The sequence below is a fragment of the Musca domestica genome, unplaced genomic scaffold (assembly GCF_030504385.1).
Source record: "Musca domestica strain aabys unplaced genomic scaffold, Musca_domestica.polishedcontigs.V.1.1 8, whole genome shotgun sequence".
Lineage (NCBI taxonomy): Eukaryota > Metazoa > Arthropoda > Insecta > Diptera > Muscidae > Musca > Musca domestica.
In genome coordinates this window covers 7,694,269-7,719,140 of record NW_026712409.1, presented here as the reverse complement: position 1 = coordinate 7,719,140, position 24,872 = coordinate 7,694,269, and the positions used below count along the sequence as shown (strand labels likewise).

Below are 24,872 nucleotides of genomic sequence, written 5' to 3'. Positions count from 1 at the left end.
TATTCTACCAAAAAAAATTTGTTCATATGTTTTATTCACATAAAATACTACTTTCTTTTTTACAAAATAACTAAATACTATTGGCGAAAAATGCATGAGATTGGAAAAAAATTTACAAATGTCTTGAGGTATTTCTTAGCTGCTTATCCCCTCTATAATTCGTCTTTCTTGGAGTACTCTCCGGGATATTCTTTATTTTCAATTGTCACGCCCTTACAACGTTCCTGTTGCACCAAATAGTCCTTTGCCTCCCAGGCCTGTGAACCATCTTTAAACAGGAATATGGCTCTATCATCATCGACCATGTATCGTTCGGCTTGTATGTGATTATTCCACAGACTGGTTTGCCATAATTTTGTTAAGGTCTCAGCTTCTTCGCGTGTCGGATTGCCATCGACGGAGACAAAAGTCATAAGGGTCCGGCCCTTTTTCGAGACTTTCAACAATTCCTCAGGATTGGCTGTGTTCAATTTGGATAGGTCCAACTGTGGTTGTGGTCGCAAATGTTCAGGTAACTCATCGGGTTCCAATGGTTCTTCATCTTCCTGTAAAATTAGCATATTGAACATATTGAGTTCTACTTTCCTTTTGCGGAGTTGGTATTGGAACTTACCTCCCATTGATCTAGAAGCCGCTCCATATCGGCATCTGTAAAATCACGTATATCCTTCTTAGCCCAGTCAGGTTTCTCCTTAGATTTCTTGGCCATCGCCAATGGCAAAAGCGCCATTAATATCACTAGGTAATAAAACTTCATAGTTGTAAAGTTTTTGTTTAATTATTTTTTGTTATTTTGCAGTTGGAAAGTTCTAATGCATATAAACAACACGTCACACTAGTCATTCATAATAATCGCAACCAATCATTCACAATAAATCATGTATGCCCAATATAATTGTAAAATTAGTGTACGACGTACTGCGACGGACGCGTAACGCTAAAGTTCTATTCCATTTTTTGTTATGTTATTGCACGAGGTTACCTTCTTAAGGCTGCAAATACATAAAAAGCTTGTTATTCTTTCGTATTTAAATAGAGATTACCTTTTATCCAATCATGGAATTTTTACGGCGTTAATCATTCAGCTGTATGAATTATTATACCCTCAGCCATATGGCTAGAGAGGGTATATATCATTTGAGACGGCCAAAATGTGCCTCATCGAAATAACGCTTTTAGACTCAACGTCTTTTTGGACCAAATCCGTTTTATGACATTTGGAGTCGATCTAGCGATGTATGTGTGGCTGCTGCTCACGATAACCTTCGAAGGGAGTACCTGATTTTATCAAAACTTGGTACATCGTTACATTATTGTCAAAATTGGATCGAGTTCGGAGATGGGCAATATCCGTCCACTCTTTCTGGTACCTCCCCAACAAAAAGAAAACATTTGCAAAGAAATCAAGTATCCATCAAGTACTTCCCACAACGGTTCACATTTTGAATTACTATAACTCTTATAAAATGTGATGTAGGTATCCGATTGTCTTCAAATTACACACATCGCAATATTTTTATTAACCCAAGGTCTGGTGTGAAATTGGGATACATCGTCCCTCCTTCTGGACCTCCACCACAAAGGTTCAAATTCTTTAATATCCATGAAGTTCATGAAACACGAAATTAACATCCGATTCCATTCAGACTTGGGTCATCTCAGTATTTCTATAAACATAAGATCTCTTATAAAGATGGTAGAGATCGAGTCATTCCTTCTGGTACCTCCCCCACAAAGGGTCAAAATTTTGAATAACCAAACCGATCATAAAATCTGAAATAAGAATGAGGTTCTCTGCAAATTACTCACATCACAATAATTTTATTAACCCAAGCTCTGGTGTGAAAATGGGAGATATCGGTCCACTTCTTTTGGTACCTCCTCCACAAAGGGTCAGCATTTCGAGAATCCATGAAGCTAATAAAACGGGAATCTCAATATTTCTATCAACACAAGATCTGTTATAAAGATGTTACAGATGGGACCATTGTTTTTGGTACCTCCCCCACATGAGGTTGAAGATTTTTGAAAAACGCAACTGATGGTAAAATGGGTTTGTAAAAATTACCAAAAATTATGTCTACTTTTTGTCAATATTATTAAAAATTATAATGCCATGTAACAATTTGTTGTCATTAATTTAGTTATAAAGACTGTTAATTCATTATTTTCCATGTCAAGTCAAGCTCTGAATTAGACGTTTTTTAAATTCGTTGGTTTTGTTTAACAATCCTTTTTATTTTTGCGCCAAATTTGCGCGTTTGTTGAGGCTTAACAGTTCACTTTAGCATTTTGATTGAAAAGTCACAATAGTCACCTTTTGAAATGTCAACAAGTATTATTGTGATTGAATTCACCATAAAAATATAAACACAAATAAACAAAATTTTGACATTTCTCATGTTTTTGCAGCATTGGAATTTGACATTCCTTCACATTTTCATTTAGTATTTTTTTCTTATTGGATTCGATTGGTTGTAGGTAGCGGAGTGTCCCAAAATATATATTAATATCGATCTCGTCGGAAGAACTAACCCATATTTTATTCCGGTTTGAACATATTTCTGAATAATATTATGGAAATTACAACTTAAACGTGAAACAATTTGTGAATTTGTCTAGTGCGGGAAGAGCCACAACACTCTGACGTCGTCGTTGTGCTATGCGTTCCTCCCAAAAAAAAAAGAGTAGAGTGATTGAAACGAAAACAAATTTCTGATGATGTCATCGTAAAAATATAATACAAATCTATTTGATGATTTTCGAATAGAAATGGAAATACGTGCGTGTGTTGTGCCGTTTTTTAGCTTTTGTTTTCCATATTTTGTTAATTTTTACTGTTGTTTTAATCAATTTTTTTTGGTGTTACCAACAAATTATGCATAATTAATGATGTACACAACGCGTAACGTCGTCTACCATAAACCCCAGTTGGTTTGGGGACCTCTGTGGCAACAAATCTTTTATTGAAAACTCCAAGCTGTCGTAAAATATAAATAAATATATCGTTTTTTGTGTGGCCAGCCATTGTTTAGTTTTTCCATTTAAGTGATTTTATTGTTTTATTTCATCATTTTTTTTGATGTTCCTTAGGAAAAAAGCGCAAATAATCGATACGAATTGAAGTTCAGTGAAGGCCAAGTTATCTGCAAAAAAAAAATCAATAACAATTTGAGTTTCTTTAGAAACCAACAAAGTAAACTACTGTGTGTGAGTGTGGAGGAGCAGAGAGCGGGGCAAGAGTGTTCTTAAGGAGACAAAAAGTGCCAGAAACCGTGTGTCCTCCATATGTAGACCTTGCAATTGTAAACGTATTTACTTATCAGTCGCCGTCTTATTGCGACGAAACAAATAACAAAATAATTTACATCCCCGCCCTGAGCGAAAGGCGGCGTCATCATGGTTTTGGAATCGGTGGTAGCCCATTACCTCAACAAGTACCTCTTCAACTATGTGGAGAATCTTGATGGCAATCAACTCAAAATCAGCGTATGGGGTGGTAAGTTAACCATATTTTTTGTTTTCTATTTATTAACAACAATGTGGCTGTCATAGCCACATAAAATACTATTTTTGTCATTTTCATGTTTATTATTAATTGACCTCTTGGACGTGTATACACATATATTCTTATAACTCAATTAATTGTGTGTCTTCCTCCACTTTTGGCTTCATAGCTTGGCTATTTACTTTTATTATTCCCCCCCCCCCCCCCCCCCCAATTTGACATTGTTTCTACACAAATTTCGTGTTGCTAATGATTTATGGTTCGGGGAGACAGAGCCACCACCCACTGTTGGTTGATGTCTCTAGGTTAGTCGGTCTACGTCATCTGGTATCAGTCAGTGTATGCCTTGGGGCCTTAGCGCCGTATAGTACAATACATTTACAATATTTCATGATTTGTTTTGTTTTTACAGAGGATTTTTTGTTGAATTTTGTTTTCTTGTTTGTTCGTTTTCGCATAAACGTGCAAAAAAATTGAGAAGAAGCAAAACAAAACAAAAGTGTGAATGCGTTCTAAAACAAATTAGGGTAGGGTAGGGTGAATGAAGATGGTTGTGCTTATTTCAAACATATGGAACGTGACTGGGAAAAAGTAACCATTTTTTCGCGTGTCTTTAAAAGGATTTTGCCATATTAAAGTCTGGGAATGCTGACTATAATATAGAAAACCTTATGGCCACATAGATCTAATAGATATCCTGCAGCCCAAATGTGTCTCATCATAATTACGGAGTTAGATCTCATACCTATTTGGGTGTAATCCTTTTTAGAGCATCTAACCATGTTCATCTGTCGGTATTGCCGACTGATGCGCAGTAGAACTATCAGAATATCGTAAAACGTAGATCGAGTTCAAAAATGACCCGTATAGGTATATTCTTTCTCGTACGTCCAAAACAAAAACAAACTCCAAAATTTTCATATCATGTCTAGCTATGATATGTTCTAATACCCACAGGCATGTGGCTACAGGGGGTATACAGGGTGAGATGAAAAAACTGCAACCAACTTCATAATGCTGTTATTTCTAAGCCACTCGCCCGACAGCTGTTGATATTGTTTTCTAGCGTACAAAAGCATTTTGGTGAGAATTTTCCAGAAAAAAAAAGTTATTCGTGATGGAATTCAAGCGTGGTAGTGTGATTTCTTTATATTTGGCTGGAAAACCACAAGTGGCTATCGTTAGAGAACTCCAGCATTTAAATGTGAATAAATCTTTTGTGTCTCGTACCATCGCTCGTTACCGTGATACTGGGTAGCGTAGCCCGACGTCAAGGAAGTGGACGGAAGAAAACACCAACATCCGCAGAAATGGTTCGAAAAGTAAAGAAGCGACTTGATCAAAAACCGCGTCGCAGTGGCCGAAAAATGGCTCGTGAGCTGAACATATCGCAATATTCTATTCGGTAAATATTGAAAAATGAGCTTGGGGTAAAGCCATTGAAATTCCAAAAAGTGCAAGAACTTACACCGCAACAGAAGGATAACAGACTCAAAGGGCTAAAGAGTTGCTTCGCTTGGCCGAAAGTGGAACTGCCGAATTTGTTTTTCTCCGATGAGAAAATATTCGTTGTCCAGCAGTTTGTTAACAAACAAAATGATCGTGTTTACTTGCCAAAGAGGTCAGCTGAAAATGTGCACCTTTGACTGGCCACCAGAACTCAAGCGTCGACCATGGTGATGGTGTTGGCCGCCATAAGAGCCGATGGTCGCTCTCCGCTCGTATGAATCGATCGTGGCATCAGAATAAATGCCGAATATTATCGCGAAAATATTCTGGAGGGTGTATTAAAGCCTTGGGAACGCAAACATTTTGGCCTCAGACCTTGAACATTCCAACATGACTAAGCACTTAGCACGCGCCACTAAAGAATGGTTACAAAATGAGGTTCCTCGCTTCATTTCCAGCGCACAATGGCCACCAAAATCTCCGGATACCAAACCGTTGGACTATTGTGTCTGGAGAGTATTTTGGAAAGCAAGGATGGCACTGAAAAATACCAAAGTGTCGATCACCTCAAGCCAGTGCTTCGCCGGAAATGGTCTAAAATACCGCAGAGCAACATTCGGGCAGCGTGTGACGGTTTCACTGGCCTTTTGAAGGCCATAAACCGTGCCAACGGTGACCAATTCGACCAAATCTAAACTTATTCTAAAATTTGATGCTATTTCCGACCATTTTTACTTTCATTTAAAAGAATTAAAAAAAAATGTAAAAATTATGGCGTTTGACTTTGTTGCAATTTTTTTTATCTCACCCAGCCGAACTTTGGCTGAGGGTATGCAGTTGGCGGCAATATCGACTGATTCTATTTAACTTGTTGACAATCATCTGGACGATGATGGAATCTACATCTGAGAAGACATCTGAATTGTATATGTTCAATCATCTCTACCTCTTTTTCTTCCTCATACAGCCTATAGTAGTCAGGACCGCCGTTTTCCCTTTTTGAGGACAAAAATCTGATACTGCAGAGACCAGTCGAAATGCCCAGCACTATTCTTAGATCAAGCCTATTTATTGTTAGAAGGAAGCAAGTTTTTCGTCTAGAGTTGGACGGCAGATGACCCTAGATAACTTGCAACCGGTTTCCAGATTACATCTTTTGCCAGCTGCTTCGATGAGAGCCTTTTAGAATCTGCTGCAATAATAGCTTATGGGTGGATTGATAATCTCTTCAATCGGAAACACCTCGAGCTAATTCTTCAAACCATTTCATTCCCTACTATATTGATTTGTCCTGGCACCCAACAAAGCTTAACGAGTTCACGTGATTAGCAAAGGGGTTTCTTGCGTTCAAAAAATGAATCTCGATTTAATTACTTGATATATTCGATATCCTCTCTCATCAATTTGTAAAAATTAGATGGACATGTGATCACTATTTTTTATCACCTTCGCCATCCTCACGGAGCTTTAAATAACTTTTAAGTGCGAATAAACCTAAATACCTCCATACGCATTGGCGTTATACCCTTTAAATCGGGCAAATGGGCAACGTTTTTATCAACCAACTATGCTATGTACAATGTGAAGGAGAACATATACAAATTTGTTTAAGTTGATAACGAATCACTTGTTTACATTCCGAAGAAAGCAAAATCACATTTTTTGCAATAAGTAAAATAAAAAAAGAAAAACAATAAATAAAAACAACAACAACGGCAATATGAACAAAAAAAAAACCTTGTGTAGATGTGAAATTGAGTCATTGCATGCGAAAGCTAATGAGTTAAGAATAGCTGCCAGTAGCATGGCAATCATTCAATTAACCAATTGGATATAACAGCCAGTTGCTTCTTCGTTATTTATTGGCCAGTCATATATTTGTATACAACAATCTTAATTAACTGTTTGTTGAAAAGGCGCAGGCAATAATACCTGTTTTAAAATTGCATTCATTCTAAATTAATTATCAATGAATGAATGCCAAAAGGGCAAGCGATTATGAAATTATTCAATAAAAATGTGTGATTCTTTGGAATTGGTTTTGGACCTGTATTTTCAATATTATTATGAGAATATTTTTATAAGATGTGGAGTTTGTCACGCAATGTTTTAAAAAAGCCAAAAATAGACAGCGATATGCTTTAAAGTTTTAATGGGTGCGAGAACCAACCTGAAATGTTGACACCCTTTTATACCCTAAGCCTTGTGGCTAGAGAGAGTATATATCATATGATACGACAAAACGTGCCTCATCGAAATAAGGGTTTTAGACCGTAGGTCTCCAAATCCGTTTTAGGACATTTGGAGTTGACCGACCGTCTGTCTGCCTGGCTGGCGGATGCGCACGATAACTCTCATTTTAAAAAAATAATTTATTGCACAGAAGGAGAAAGGATAATTCGATTTTGCTAACGCTTTGCGAATCCTAATATTTGCATTAGTGCTAGGTTAGGTGCGAAAATGGACAGTATCGATCTACTCCATTAAGTACCTTCCCCTCAACGGCTCAAAATTTTGAATAATTATAACTCTTATAAAATGTGATGTATGTGTCCGATTGCCTTCAAATTTCACACATCCCAATAATTTTATTAATCCAAGCCATGGTGTGAAAATTAAATGTATCGGTCCGCCCCTTCTGGTACCTCCCCCACAAAAGGTCGAAATTTTCAAAAAATATTTTTTGCACAGAACGGGAAAGGATAATCCGATTATGCTCCTACTTTCCTATCCTAATCCTAATGTTTACATCAGTGCGAAAATGGACAATATCGGTCCACTCCATCAAGTACCTCCCCCACAAATGGTCAACATTTTGAATAATTATAACTCTTAGAAAATGTGATGTAAGTATCCGATTGTCTTCAAATTACATACATCACAATATTTTTATTAACCCAAGGTCTGGACGAAGATATATCGGTCCACTCCTTCTGGTACTTCCCCCACCAAGATTTTGAAAAATCATAACCTCAAAGAAAGCGAAATAAGCATCCAACTCTCTTCAAATATTTTTGTTAACGCAGGATCTGTTGTGAAGATGATATATATTTGCCAACCCCTTTTGGTACCCCATCCACAAAGGGTCACAATTTCCAAGACTTATATCTGTCATAACTTGCGAAACAAGTCAGCGATTCTTAACAACTTGCTATATCTGAATATTTTTCTTGGCCGCTATATTTGTTACCTCACGCATATTTCCACATATCTTATATAAAAATAGGAAGTAGTAGATATATTCTAAATCTGTCACATTGTAATATTTTTATTATTCTTAGCTCAGGTACGAATTGGTCAATATTGTCCAACTGCTTCGGAATCTCCCCAATAAAGGGTCAAACGTGTGAATAATCATAACTCAAGGCTGGGGATATACATCTGTCGGCAAAATCGTTTAACAGGAATAATTGTGTAAATTTCTAGGTTTATGTTAATGCGACCATTCAATATTTTTTAGGTCGGCACCTATTAAACCTCCAACCCTAAATTCCACCTTCCTTGCCCGCCTCTCTATCTGGGATAAATGATGTATAAAACGAAAAAGATATTTATCTTTTCAATTATTTATTTTCACTCATAAAAAAGTTTTATTTTCTAAATTGTGTTTCGGATGAAATATTGAATTCATGCTACTTGCACAATATCACGTAGTGAATACCCTCATTACTTTAATAAGGCACCCATCGAAGTTCATACTTGAAATGCTTACTGATAAAGTACTTACTGGCATTCTTTGCCATATCATTTCAATTGAGGATGTATTTACATTTGCCATCAACAGAAGAGCTTTCTTTAATGAAGTCACAAGAACAACAACAAATAACAATTTTTCAATAAGAATTGTTGTGCATCCTTGCATGCATACCAGCCGTGCAGCTGAATCAGGGAACATGTGGAGACAAATTGAAGTGGCAGCAGATTCACTCAAAAATTATTGCAGAAAACAACATCGACACACGACTAATGTCTCTAAAAAGAATCTTTGGTATGGGTTTTAGAAAAAGAGTCGATTTTGGTATTCTATGGACTTTTTTCAAATCTTCAACTTTCTTACGAGAACTCGGAGAACGAGGTTAGGTTTCATAATGCGCAGCTACTCGAAGACCATTGGCCATTGTGTTCATCCTAAAAAGTATTATAGGAAAAATTTGAATTGGGAAAGAAAGAAGAGATAGACATATCTAGTTTTACGAATGCGTGCCTAGCCATGATATGCTTTTAGCGAACGTATGGATGATAATGGGATCTATGTCTGAGAAAATCCTTGGAGTTTGTATTTCCCATTTACCAAACAACCTATTTTTTTGCTTGACAGCGTTAGACAACTGCATAGTAGATGTTTAATCCTCTCTACCTCTTCTTCTTCCTCACATAGTCGGCAGTAGTCGGGACTACCCTTATCCCATCTAGAGGTTAGATATCTGATACTGTAGTGCCCAATCAATATACCTACCATCATTCTTAGATGAGACCTACTAATTGTGCTTACCTTGCAACCGGTTACCAGACGCCGTTTTCCGCCAGCTTGTTAAATGAGAGCCTTTTTGAATCGGCTAACATAATAGCTAATAGGTAAATTGACAGTTTCCTTAATCGGTAGATCAATCAACTGGGGACCACTACCATTTCGGCTGCCTTCTTACTTGTAATGATATCAGCCTTAAAAAGGCTGCAGTATTTATTAAGCTTTTATGAACGTTTAGTGATTGTATTTTGACATTGAATACGCCAGCACCATCAGCCATTTTTATACCCTTCACCTTGAAAAGGAGGGTATATTAATTTTGTCATTCCGTTTGTAATATCCCTAAACATAAGTATATATATTCATGATCAGCATAAAATTCTATTTCGATTTAACGTCTTCCGTCTGCCTGTCCGTCCGTCTGTCTGTTGAAATCACGATACAGCCAACATTGTTTGACGTAGAGCTTCAAAATTTCGCAGAAAAATTTGTATTGCATCTAGGATGGTTGGTACTGAAAATGAGATATATCGGTCCACGTTTTGGTATAGCCGCCATATAACGATACCTCCTGATATTCGCTGTTTTTATGATTTTTGCCAAATTTTCCCACAAATTTATCTAAAAATTTGTATTTGTGGGTCATAATGAGTTCTAGCTCCAGTGGCAAAACATTGTATGTATACATCCACGTTTTTGTATAGCTCCCATATAACGGTACCTTCCGATAATCGGTATTTTGATGATTTTTGCCACATTTTCTCACGGATTTGTTTAAAGATTGGTATTAGTATGTCATAATGGATTCTAGCTCCGATGGCGAAACATTGTATATATAGGTCCCGCTTTGGTATAGCCGTCATATAACGGTACCTCCCGATATATGGTATTTTAATAATTTTTGCCACATTTTTCCACGAATTTGTCTAAAAATTGGTAATTGTAGTCCATAATGGGTTCTAGCTTCGGTGGCGAGACTTTCTATATATAGTAGGTCCACGTTTTCCTAAAGCGCACATATAACGATACCCACCGATATCCGATATTTTGATTATCCTAGTCACATTTATCCACGAAATTGTTTCCAATGCAGTATTTAAGAAGACTCGGTAGATGACAATCCTTGAAGCATAAAATTGCATATATAGGTTGCCGTTTTGGTTCGGCCCGGACGAACTTAATGTTTTTTACTTGTTCCATCTTGTAACTGTCTGTGTATATGACCAGACCGCCGAAAGGAGGTACACCAGCAGCCCACGTATCTATCTATATCGGGTATAGTTGCATCAATAAAGAAGAAGATTTAAAAAAAGCGATCACCTTCACGCAAAATATTCACACTTTTATGTATATATCCGTGCATGATTAAAATGCGAAAATTGCCGTCATTTCATTTCCGTAGTCACACTGCATGAAACTGAGCCATTCGATCCAATGGCTGGATGCATAGCATCATCTTAAACGCGGACGGATAAGGAAGCGGATCTTCGAATGATGATTAATTTCGACATGAGCAACCTGGACTCGATACAAGTCTCGCAAACGAGATGAAGGGAGTCATCTCGTGAATTCTCGACTTAACGGATTTGATTACTTGCCTTTAGCTCGTCCATAATACATCAATGTCTTCAGGTCGTTTACAAAGACTTAATCGTTAGCCTGGATATAGAAAGTCTCTTTCAGTCCTTCCACTGGTTTTTAGGGCCCCACATTTAGATTGATCAATAAAAACAATTTATTAATTTTTTTAGACCTTTCATAGTCTGTCGTCTGTAAAAACTTTTGACTCCCCATCCTTATGACTCATATCCAAAGAGTATACATCTCTGTTAGATGTTTTTCCTTGAGAGTAACACGTGAAATTCTCTACCCAATAAGCAAATACTAACTACAAACAAAAAAATGACAAATATACGTCTGAGGCATCGACACACAATTGAAATGCCACCAACTGTAAAGGCCCCCATCACCGTCACCAAGATTGCTTGCTATTTACCACCACTTGTTGCTCTTCTTTGATTCTTTGAATTGTTTCCTTCTCCTGCATTTGCTTTGGCCTTTCATTCGAAAGTGGCACTGCGTGCATGCACGGTATGAGGTCATGTTATTTTTAAGTGAAAACTCTTAATGACGTTGATGTTGTTGTTGTTAACTTGTACTAGTTGTTGTTGGGGTGGATTGACTGACTGCAGTTTCCCAACACTTTGTAGGTTTCATTGTCGGCTCCGCGCATCACTGGTGGTAGCCAATGTAGATTTTCTTCTAGCTTTTCCTGCGTAGTATTTTTTTTCCTCACAGAAATACGATATACATATTTCTCTAAAAGTAATTTCCATATTTTATTGTGACTGGTAGTTGTTTTTTTATGCTGACATGGTGTTTCTATATATATATTTAAATATACCATCAAGGGAAATCGAACATTTCAGGAATAAATGTTTTTATTCTTTGTGGAAAATAGAAATTCAATTGAAAATCGTTTTGTTTCGTTCCGACGCCATGCCACTTTATCCATTTTTATTTTTTAAACAATTCGAATGTTTTGTTTATTTTTTCCATATTTTCCCAGATGGAATCATTCTTTTGCTTTGTGGTCAATTCACAAACTATTAAATAAATAAAATTTAATGCTGCATAATAAATTTTTATTTGAGATATTTTTATTTCGAATGGATCGGATCTTACATATATAATGTATGAAGTCATGAGTAATGTGATTGGATGCTTACATGTTTGAAAAGTTTTGCAAACCATGAGAATTTTTTCAATTAAACATGGCAGCCAAAAGTATAAATTTATAAAAAAAACAAGCAAAAAATATATACAATTGGTTGGATATTTTATTTCTTTGTTGTCTAAGGTAGTAGGGTTCGGTTCGCCTATAAATATACTCGTATACAGACTACCTCCAGATTGTCTATAAAGACTTCGTATTGGTTGTCCCGGCCCCTGGTCTATAAAGACTCCATCCAGCTCGGTCCATCAAGATTCCCTTCATTTCGAAGTCCACCGCCACCAATCTCCTTTTTAGTATTTGCTGATCTAACCACCATTTTCACTGCAGGGAATATTAAGATATCCGCCACTAAATCGACGGCCACACTTTCCACCACATGAACTGCGGAGATGAAGCTATATTTTAATGTACAGATCGACGGTGTTGCATTTCTAACCACCAACAACCCCAGGGTCTTAGGTTCCAAATTCGATAGCTTCTTCAAGTCGTCCGCGCATACCACAGCTATCTGCGGTAAGATCAGAAGTAGGACCAAGCAACACTGGGGAACTGATAAGTAAAACCTTGTTGACTTCGTACAACGCGATAGGCCGGTCTGTGGTAAACTATGCGGCTCCGGTGTGGTCCGCCAACGTTAGTGCTACGCAGTCGAAAAATATTCAGTACTGCCTTAATGCAGCCCTTAGAACCGCGAAAGGGGGCCTCCTCATGACACCTGTCGACCAACTATATGAGGAGACGAAAGTCTTTACGGTGCGACAGCAAAATAAAATGCTGGTAACACAATATCTGCTTGGGTGTTACAGACCGAGTCATCCAAATCACCATCTGGTGGATAGGCAACCCCCGCCCAGGCACGTAAGGAAAGACCGTCCTGATCTAGAGAGAGAGGTATAAGGGAGAGTCTCTAGGCATATTAAGCGGGACTAAATAGTATTCACTCTATCGCGGTATCAGAAGTCATAGAAAGATATAGAGTGAATACTGTACTAGGAGTACATCCCCTCCCATTGCAGCTGAAGAGCGAAAGCTGCCCCGACAAACCCGAGTAGTTTTGGCTCAGTTAAGATCCGGATGGTACAGCCACTCAATTCTTATTGGGCCCTGATTGACAACGATGTGCTTGTGGCACGGATCCACATGACACGCTGCACCTATTTCTCTGTCCAGCCAAACCTTTTTACCTAACTCCAGTCTTGTTGTGGACTCAACCCGCACAAGTTGCATCGTTTTTGGACTTAGGTACAGGTTATGTGCGTGAAGATAAAAACGTTTTTAATTTTCGAACACTTTCAGTTGTATAACAGTGTATAACAGTTCAAAAACGTTTTTGTATATGAGCGGAAAATAAAAACGATTTTCTAGGTTATAATAAAAACGTTTTTCAACATGTTAGACTTTTAATCTAAGTCATTTGTTTGATATACGAAAAACGATTTTTATTATCCCCTAGTAAATAAAATACTAATACAGAAATAAACACATGAAATGAACCCAACATACCAAAATGACTTGAGAATAATATTACAATAAGCTTATGAACATAAACCTTAAGCTTGAGAAAATCTTGAGAAAACATTGAAAAATGTTTGTGTAAAAAGTGTAGAATAATCGAAACGGAACCCTTATTTATAAGCTTATACTTGAAATTGTAGAATAAGCTTACAAAAATAATATTATAATAAGCTTATTTTTGTAATAGTATATAATATTATTTTTTTTTTTAATTATACCCTACAACACTATGTGTTGAGGGTATTATAAGTTTGATTGGCCCAAAAATTATGTAACACCTCGAAATATTGGTTTCCCACATAGGAAAGTATATATGGATCTTCCTAGCTCGCCGAGCTGAGTCGATCTAGCTATGTATGTCCGTCCGTCCGTCTGTCCGTCTGTCCGTCTGTCCGTCTGTCCATGTTAATTTGTAATCACTCTACAGGTCGCAATTATGGCCCGATCTTCACGAAATTTAGAATGGAGGTGGGACTGGGGTCAGAATAGAACCCTATTTCTTTTGGAGATGATCATCAAATGTTTAGGGGTTGAAATGGACCAAATACTGAAAAAATTTCGGATTTTGCAGTAGCTATACAGGTCGCAATTATAGACCAATCGACGCGGAATTTCGCATGTAGCTAGAGTTTATGGCGGGGAAGAAGCCTTCCAATTTGGGTGGTCATCGGATAATATTTAGCGGGTAAAATAGACCAAATCTTTTGTGTTGAAAAAATTCAAAATTTTTCATTAAACCGCGAATATTTTAAATCCCGGCGAAATCACAAAGCCATGACAAGGTTACTTCTGATCTTTACATTGATGTTAACATCCAACAAATCGGATATATAGCAAAATATGTGCGATATATATGTTTATCAAAGAAGATATGCTTGAAAAATCTCTTATATGTCGAGAACGGCTGAACTGATTTCGACAGTTCTCATTAATTCAGAATGGCCTCTTGGCAGGAAAGAAAAAACGTCTAAAAAAATCTCATAAAAATATCTCTCTAAAGATGAAAATATTGATTTTTTAAAATTTTCTCATATTTTTTCAATTTTGTCATATTTTTGGTAATATTTCTACAGCTAACAAAACTAAGTAGTGAGGATATCAGGATATCATATACAGATCGCATTTATGGCCCGATCCTTACGAAATTTTGCATGGGGATCAGATGAGGGTCAGAATAGAAGCCTACTCTTTTTGGAGATGATCGCCATATATTTAGGGGTTGAAATGGACCAAAAACTGCAAAATTGTCTGCAGGTCGTAATTATCGCCCGATCCTCACGCACATTTGAATGGGGGTTACCGGACATTACAAAAGCCAAGAAGTTTTGGATGGCCATCCAAAAATATTCAATGTGTGAAATAGTTTGCCAACTTTTGTAGACAAAATACGAAAATGTCCATTCCAGTGACTTTTTGGAGAATTCACAAATACAGGAAAGACGCACTTCTGACTATTTCGTTAACGCTGATTTCGTTGAAGAATATAGTAAAGTGTCTGTATCTCATATAGATGCGATTCAGTCAAAAACAAATAATAAATGTTAATCTTTTTCCACTTCTAAGAGATTATAGGTCTTTGGGAAATATTGGTTCCAGATCTAGGAAGACCATTTACGTGCAACATCTACCAAAAAATTGGAAATGAGCAAATTAGTTTAAGTTGCTAGCATTCGAAAATTAGAGAACGGAACCTGATGGTTTTCTTTTATTATTTGTCACAATATCTTGTGGAATTCTTTCGAGTATCTCGCCTATATAAACTGTATCGTTTATTATAGTGTTGTAGGGTATTCAACGGTCGGCCCCGCTCGACTGTAGCCTTTGCTTACTTGTTTTTAATCATTTTTCACATTTTTTTTCTTGATGGACATCCCAGTAGTCACTGCCTCATGTTGCATTGATACCCAGACGCTTTCTTCTCCCTTATTTGAACTTCTGCATCTCTTCCACTAAGACTACACATGTATTGAATTCCTTCAACTTTTTTGATGATTCCAATCTGAAATGGGATTGGAATAATTTATGTGAAAGATTCCCGGATTTATTATTCATCCATACCTTAAGGGTTCGGTCCAGAAATGGGTCCTAAATTCGCGTGATTTTGTTTTTTGCCAAAGAAAATAATTTCTTGCTGACAATTTTCACAAAAAATCGAAACTAATTTGTCAGCAAGGGACAGGTTTGAGAAATGTTTGTGGAACATAAGTGTTTCTCAAGCATTGTTGAAAAATTATACTTTTATAATATTGTTCTCAAGCTGTATTGTATTTTTGGTATGTTGGGAAAATACATAATTTAAATTGTCAATGTGTAAGAATTATGATTATAAACATTTTTGCATTACATTTATTGCAAAAAAGAATTTGTTGAGAAAATCGTTCCGAATATGAATTGACCTAAACATTTCATTGTAGAAATTTTAAGAAAAAAATTTATCATCGAAAAATACGATTTTAAAGGACGAAATATGTTTTGGCCTATATCTCAGGATCAAAAAAGGATACGCGTATATGGAAGGTATCGTTAGAAAGGTGATTCCTTCTACTTTCCGAATATGTGCTGATCTAAGCATTTCATTGTAGAAATTTTAAGAAAAAAATTTATCATCGAAAAATACGATTTTAAAGGACAAAATATGTTTTGGCCTATATCTCAGGATCAAAAAAGGATACGCGCATATGGAAGGTATCGTTAGAAAGGTGATTCCTTCTACTTTCCGAATATGTATTGACCTAAACATTTCATTGCAGAAATTTTGAGAAAAAAATTTATCATCGAAAAATACGATTTTAAAGGACAAAATATGTTTTGGCCTATATCTCAGGATCAAAAAAGGATACGCGTATATGGAAGGTATCGTTAGAAAGGTGATTCCTTCTACTTTCCGAATATGTATTGACCTAAACATTTCATTGCAGAAATTTTGAGAAAAAAATTTATCATCGAAAAATACGATTTTAAAGGACAAAATATGTTTTGGCCTATATCTCAGGATCAAAAAAGGATACGCGTATATGGAAGGTATCGTTAGAAAGGTGATTCCTTCTACTTTCCGAATATGTGCTGATCTAAGCATTTCATTGTAGAAATTTTAAGAAAAAAATTTATCATCGAAAAATACGATTTTAAAGGACAAAATATGTTTTGGCCTATATCTCAGGATCAAAAAAGGATACGCGTATATGGAAGGTATCGTTAGAAAGGTGATTCCTTCTACTTTCCGAATATGTGCTGATCTAAGCATTTCATTGTAGAAATTTTAAGAAAAAAATTTATCATCGAAAAATACGATTTTAAAGGACAAAATATGTTTTGGCCTATATTAATAAAGGTAGGGTTACACATTATTATGATTTTTTTTGATTTAGGAAGTAAGTTATTTATTCTATTCTGCGATGTGAAGTTTTGTTTTACAAAACTGAATTAGATGTGAATACTTTTAAAATATAGCGACATTAAATCAGAATTGGAAAATAAAATAGATTTATTTTGATTAAAATGGATATCAGTGTGTAAAGTGATTTTGTGGTATGATGTTTTACTTCTTTAGCTCCGTGTCACCAACCAGAAAATTCAATGATTTTGAGGGACTATTGAAGTTATAATTAAATGAATTTTATCGTTAGGAAAATTTAGGGAATCGCTTCATACTTAATCAGTTAATTTGTCAGTGTTGTTTATAATACAATAAATATAGTATTATTTTAGAATAGATTGCAGAAATTTATCATCGAAAAATACGATTTTAAAGGACAAAATATGTTTTGGCCTATATCTCAGGATCAAGAAAGGATACGCGTATATGGAAAGTATCGTTAGAAAGGTGATTCCTTCTACTTTCCGAATATGTGCTGATCTAAGCATTTCATTGTAGAAATTTTAAGAAAAAAATTTATCATCGAAAAATACGATTTTAAAGGACAAAATATGTTTTGGCCTATATCTCAGGATCAAAAAAGGATACGCGTATATGGAAGGTATCGTTAGAAAGGTGATTCCTTCTACTTTCCGAATATGTGCTGATCTAAGCATTTCATTGTAGAAATTTTAAGAAAAAAATTTATCATCGAAAAATACGATTTTAAAGGACAAAATATGTTTTGGCCTATATCTCAGGATCAAAAAAGGATACGCGTATATGGAAGGTATCGTTAGAAAGGTGATTCCTTCTACTTTCCGAATATGTGCTGATCTAAGCATTTCATTGTAGAAATTTTAAGAAAAAAATTTATCATCGAAAAATACGATTTTAAAGGACAAAATATGTTTAGGCCTATATCTCAGGATCAAAAAAGGATACGCGTATATGGAAAGTATCGCTAGAAAGGTGATTCCTTCTACTTTCCGAATATGTGCTGATCTAAGCATTTCATTGTAGAAATTTTAAGAAAAAAATTTATCATCGAAAAATACGATTTTAAAGGACAAAATATGTTTTGGCCTATATCTCAGGATCAAAAAAGGATACGCGTATATGGAAGGTATCGTTAGAAAGGTGATTCCTTCTACTTTCCGAATATGTATTGATCTAAGCATTTCATTGTAGAAATTTCAAGAAAAAAATTTATCATCGAAAAATACGATTTTAAAGGACAAAATATGTTTTGGCCTATATCTCAGGATCAAAAAAGGATACGCGTATATGGAAGGTATCGTTAGAAAGGTGATTCCTTCTACTTTCCGAATATGTGCTGATCTAAGCATTTCGTTGTAGAAATTTTAAGAAAAAAATTTATCATCGAAAAATACGATTTTAAAGGACAAAATATGTTTTGGCCTATATCTCAGGATCAAGAAAGGATACGCGTATATGGAAAGTATCGTTAGAAAGGTGATTCCTTCTACTTTCCGAATATGTGCTGATCTAAGCATTTCATTGTAGAAATTTTAAGAAAAAAATTTATCATCGAAAAATACGATTTTAAAGGACAAAATATGTTTTGGCCTATATCTCAGGATCAAAAAAGGATACGCGTATATGGAAGGTATCGTTAGAAAGGTGATTCCTTCTACTTTCCGAATATGTATTGATCTAAGCATTTCATTGTAGAAATTTTGAGAAAAAAAATGTTAAGAAAAAAACCGTCACTTTTATACGAAGAATCGTAAATTTTTGGACTTTTTCGTCTTGGGAAAATTTTCAAAACAGTTCCCAAATAATGACACCATATTGTGTTGGTTTCATTTTCGAAATGAAACAAGTATATATGAAAGTTTTTGGTAATATAAAAAAATAAAGCTTACTACAATTTTATAACAGCGTCCATGTCGGGATTTGAACCCACGACACAGTAAATGTCAACAGAACTACTTAGCCGACTCGACCACAGCTTCGATGTGGACGGGTGGTATACTGTTGTTAATACTACTGAACGTAGGATAATACGTAGATCTCTTTTTGCTGTTGTCAACTTTGAAAATCAACACAAAATCGGTTACGTTAATCACATTGATTTAACCCCTTAGACAGAGTGTTACAGGTCAACGTATGTAGGCATGTTTAAGAAACTACATATTCGCAACTATTTTGGTATTTATACTAACAATTGTACTTTTATTTTTAATTTGTATATATTTAAATTCTATAAATTATCCTATAAATTTATTGATTTATGTTAATATTTGTATAATTCCGTATTTATTTATTTTTATTCCGTATTTGTGAATTAAATTTTTTGTACTGATAATTATGTTTATATTTCATTTAATTATTATATACATTTTTACTGGTAATTTTATTTTATTTAAATATTTTTATTTATTTTTATCATTACAGTTTTACGCTTGCATATCTATATTTTTACGTTAATTTATATTCGTGTTTTCATATTTTTATTTACGGTTTTATGTACAGTTATAATATTTTTTATATTTTTGTACTTATATTTATATTTTCATTTTATTTATTTTTATACTTAAACTAATACCTTTTTACATTTTTAGTTATTTTGTTGTTAAATTTAATAATTTTTTGTATTGTAATACCAACACTAGGTTATTTTACACATGCTGGTATCACTTCATATTTTTTATCCATTTGCATTTATGCGGCATGTTCTATCTAAAAAGCAAAAATGCAAAGAATGTGTGAACCGTTACTTTTCGCACGCACCATTGTTGTTGTGTGTGTTTCAAGTTGATCGTTTGACAGCAACCCTTGTTTATGTTTCCACGAAAAAAGTGTTTATGCTACTTTTACAATTCTGGTTCACCATCGCTGCGAGCTAGTGATAGCTCAAGTGGTAGAGCGGTTACTTTTCGGGAACTGTGTCGCGGGTTCGAGCCCCGGTCATGGTGTGTTTACTCATCTTTTTTTAAAATATAATTTTTTTTATTTTTTTTTTTATAAACGAAAATGTTTTGCAGAATAAGTTATACAACATAAGGTTACTGTAACAGTTACAAATAACTTGCATACCGTTCAAACGTCATACATATAAGTACATACAACCAACATATAAACTTCAATAATAGACCTTACATACATACATATAAGAGTACTACAGTAGTTGTATTCTGTACTTGCTTTGAAAAATATTTTTTTAATAAAAAATATATTAAAAAAAACTATATTTAAAAAAAACTAAACCTTGACTGGGGCTCGAACCCGCGACACAGGACAAGAAAACATAACCGCTCTACCACTTGAGCTATCACTTGCTCGCAGCGACGGTAAACCAGAATTGTAAAAGTAGCATAAACATTTTTTTCGTGGAAACATAAACAAGGGTTGTTGCCAAACGATCAACTTGAAACACACACAACAACAATGGTGCGTGCGAAAAGTAACGGTTCACACATTCTTTGCATTTTTGCTTTTTAGATAGAACTTGCCGCATAAATGCAAATGGATAAAAAATATGAAGTGATACCAGCATGTGTAAAATAACCTAGTGTTGGTATTACAATACAAAAAATTATTAAATTTAACAACAAAATAACTAAAAATGTAAAAAGGTATTAGTTTAAGTATAAAAATAAATAAAATGAAAATATAAATATAAGTACAAAAATATAAAAAATATTATAACTGTACATAAAACCGTAAATAAAAATATGAAAACACGAATATAAATTAACGTAAAAATATAGATATGCAAGCGTAAAACTGTAATGATAAAAATAAATAAAAATATTTAAATAAAATAAAATTACCAGTAAAATGTATATAATAATTAAATGAAATATAAACATAATTATCAGTACAAAAAATTTAATTCACAAATACGGAATAAAAATAAATAAATACGGAATTATACAAATATTAACATAAATCAATAAATTTATAGGATAATTTATAGAATTTAAATATATACAAATTAAAAATAAAAGTACAATTGTTAGTATAAATACCAAAATAGTTGCGAATATGTAGTTTCTTAAACATGCCTACATACGTTGACCTGTAACACTCTGTCTAAGGGGTTAAATCAATGAGATTAACGTAACCGATTTTGTGTTGATTTTCAAAGTTGACAACAGCAAAAAGAGATCTACGTATTATCCTACGTTCAGTAGTATTAACAACAGTATACCACCCGTCCACATCGAAGCTGTGGTCGAGTCGGCTAAGTAGTTCTGTTGACATTTACTGTGTCGTGGGTTCAAATCCCGACATGGACGCTGTTATAAAATTGTAGTAAGCTTTATTTTTTTATATTACCAAAAACTTTCATATATACTTGTTTCATTTCGAAAATGAAACCAACACAATATGGTGTCATTATTTGGGAACTGTTTTGAAAATTTTCCCAAGACGAAAAAGTCCAAAAATTTACGATTCTTCGTATAAAAGTGACGGTTTTTTTCTTAACATTTTTTTTCTCAAAATTTCTACAATGAAATGCTTAGATCAATACATATTCGGAAAGTAGAAGGAATCACCTTTCTAACGATACCTTCCATATACGCGTATCCTTTTTTGATCCTGAGATATAGGCCAAAACATATTTTGTCCTTTAAAATCGTATTTTTCGATGATAAATTTTTTTCTTAAAATTTCTACAATGAAATGCTTAGATCAGCACATATTCGGAAAGTAGAAGGAATCACCTTTCTAACGATACTTTCCATATACGCGTATCCTTTCTTGATCCTGAGATATAGGCCAAAACATATTTTGTCCTTTAAAATCGTATTTTTCGATGATAAATTTTTTTCTTAAAATTTCTACAATGAAATGCTTAGATCAGCACATATTCGGAAAGTGGAAGGAATCACCTTTCTAACGATACCTTCCATATACGCGTATCCTTTTTTGATCCTGAGATATAGGCCAAAACATATTTTGTCCTTTAAAATCGTATTTTTCGATGATAAATTTTTTTCTTAAAATTTCTACAATGAAATGCTTAGATCAGCACATATTCGGAAAGTAGAAGGAATCACCTTTCTAACGATACCTTCCATATACGCGTATCTTTTTTTGATCCTGAGATATAGGCCAAAACAGATTTTGTCCTTTAAAATCGTATTTTTCGATGATAAATTTTTTTCTCAAAATTTCTACAATGAAATGCTTAGATCAGCACATATTCGGAAAGTAGAAGGAATCACCTTTCTAACGATACCTTCCATATACGCGTATCCTTTTTTGATCCTGAGATATAGGCCAAAACATATTTTGTCCTTTAAAATCGTATTTTTCGATGATAAATTTTTTCTCAAAATTTCTGCAATGAAATGCTTAGATCAATACATATTCGGAAAGTAGAAGGAATCACCTTTCTAACGATACCTTCCATATACGCGTATCCTTTTTTGATCCTGAGATATAGGCCAAAACATATTTCGTCCTTTAAAATCGTATTTTTCGATGATAAATTTTTTTCTTAAAATTTCTACAATGAAATGTTTAGGTCAATTCATATTCGGAACGATTTTCTCAACAAATTCTTTTTTGCAATAAATGTAATGCAAAAATGTTTATAATCATAATTCTTACACATTGACAATTTAAATTATGTATTTTCATTTCATGTGTTTATTTCTGTATTAGTATTTTATTTACTAGGGGATAATAAAAATCGTTTTTCGTATATCAAACAAATGACTTAGATTAAAAGTCTAACATGTTGAAAAACGTTTTTATTATAACCTAGAAAATCGTTTTTATTTTCCGCTCATATACAAAAACGTTTTTGAACTGTTATACACTGTTATACAACTGAAAGTGTTCGAAAATTAAAAACGTTTTTATCTTCACGCACATGTACAGGTTGCATTGCTTAGAGGCAGAACCCGATTGAGGAGATTCAGAACGAACACAGCAGTATGGACTGCGACAACAACCAATCTCATTTGTAGACTCCCTCCAGCTAGCCTATAAATACTCCATGGGGTCCTATTTTTAGATATTAATTTCATAAAATTTCTAAAGTTAAATACTCTATTTAGAAGAATAACAGAATTAAAATAAAAATATTTATGGTAAATGCAGATTTAGGAATACAACTGATTAGATGAATGATCATAAAGTCTACACTGACGATCTTAAGTACTAAGGAGTCTATAAAGACGATCTGACAAGCTAATGGGATAAGAGATCTAAAAGGCCGAGAAATCAATGTAAAAGAGCTGAAATGTCAGGAGGTCTTAATAGGCGAGATAAATACCCGATGAGTCTCGTAGACTAGCTAAAGGTTCAAGGAGTCTATACTTGGGTTGTAGAAGTTTTTTTTTTTTTTGTTTCAAAACGCGAAATGCAGTTAAATCAGAGAAGACGACACGAAAACCCATGGATTCTTCGGCTCAGTGATTTGCTCGTTTTCACTCGGGAGTGAAAACGAGCAAATCATTCTTGTGGGTGCGTATTTCGAATGTGAGGGACTTAAACGCCAAATCGGATGAAACCTATATATGGGAGCTATAGCTATGTATGAACCGATTTTCTCCAATTTCGATGTACTTGCTTCTAGACTGAATTCGGTCGGATGTACCAAAATTTCGGGCTTCGGGCTTTTATATTTTGTTCACAAGAATACATGGACGGGCGGACTGACATGCATAAATCGACTTAGAAAGGATTCTATGAAGATCCTCAAAAGTAACTATGGGTCCATCCCGCTTCCTTTTCCCTGTAACAAACAAATGCACAAAGACATAATACTCTTACCACTATGTGGTGTAGGGTATAAAACACTGTAGACTACACCCGGGAGTGCTCCCACTCGATTTAGAGCGAGAGTGAACACTCGAATTCGAGCGAATTTTTCAGAGGTCTGCTCTAAAAAATGATATGAGGGTCCAGATATTCTACATAGAAAACCTGAAGGTCCAGGAAAGTGACCGCCACGAAGTAAAGGTTTGGTCCTTAAAAAATTATTTTAGAAAATTCCAACAAAATAATCCTTGATAAAATATTCTTCTAAAAATTCCGCGTCATTGATCACATTATGTGCATGTCGAGAATTCTAAATAAATACATACATATGTATTTTTAGAAAACTCATTCAAAGCATTACAATATAATTCAATTCTAAACTGATGTGTGCTTCCCCACAGTAATTGTGGTGGTTCTAATAATAATTTATGAACTCTCCCCACACCAACACCACAAACAATTAATTTCTTACAATCGTTACTCGTGTTCGAACAAAAACATTCACCCGCCTTATGATAAAAATTTAATGAGTAATAAGAAGGCTCGCGGTCACATATTTGGGGAAGTGATAAACTATGGACAAATATCAATGGATTCCTCGTCGCAGACAAGTGTTATTTATTATCGAACTAAGCGGGCATGGGTAATACAAATACAATAATTGATTAAAAACAATAAAAAAGTTAGCACACCTTGGGGGCAGGTACAAATTATCACAACGTTTATTGCCCCGGCTACTTGTTGATATTCGAGCTAACAAAAAAGGAAGTTCGTTTAGATTTCGATAAATGTGTACACATGTTGTACATTATTAAGTTATGAGAGCATTTTAATTTAATTGAGGGGCGATATATTGATTTTTAAAGAGGCCTATAAATCGAAGTACTAAAATGATTAAGGTTTTTTTGATAGCGACGAACCCAGAAAAAAATCTTTAATGTGTAAAATATAAATTTTATTTTTCAAATCTATTTCTATTTTTCTATCTATTCTAATTTAATTTATAAATGATTTAATTTAATTTATAAAAATGTTCTCCAACCTTTAAATTGAAAGTTATTATTAAGCTGCATTTTTTTCGCGGGTGTCATAC

General features: G+C 34.5%; 2 protein-coding genes across 2 annotated transcripts in view; one reads left to right on the top strand and one right to left on the bottom strand.

The window, feature by feature from the left end:
- Window positions 1-17: 17 nt before the first annotated feature.
- LOC101894536 (LDLR chaperone boca) lies at window positions 18-844 on the bottom strand. Its single transcript, XM_005178969.3, has 2 exons — window positions 614-844; window positions 18-545 (listed from the first exon to the last, which is right to left on the bottom strand). Exons 1-2 carry the CDS (start codon window positions 755-757, stop codon window positions 153-155), a joined length of 537 nt encoding a protein of 178 aa, XP_005179026.1. The 5' UTR covers window positions 758-844; the 3' UTR covers window positions 18-152.
- A 2,249-nt stretch (window positions 845-3,093) lies between these two features.
- Window positions 3,094-24,872, top strand: part of LOC101894143 (intermembrane lipid transfer protein Vps13) — a 44,762-nt gene continuing 22,983 nt past the window's right edge. The window contains exon 1 of the mRNA XM_059130901.1: window positions 3,094-3,499. Within this exon, the coding sequence (XP_058986884.1) occupies window positions 3,400-3,499 (100 nt within the window). The 5' untranslated portion in view covers window positions 3,094-3,399. The remainder of the gene's footprint in view (window positions 3,500-24,872) is intronic.

What these genes read in the sequence shown, in the direction of transcription:
- LOC101894536 (XM_005178969.3), bottom strand. Translation starts at nt 757, where the DNA reads ATGAAGTTTTATTACCTAGTGATATTAATGGCGCTTTTGCCATTGGCG. An exon ending in GGCTTCTAGATCAATGGGAG is followed by an intron (nt 546 to 613) that starts GTAAGTTCCAAT and finishes CTAATTTTACAG; the next exon opens with GAAGATGAAGAACCATTGGA.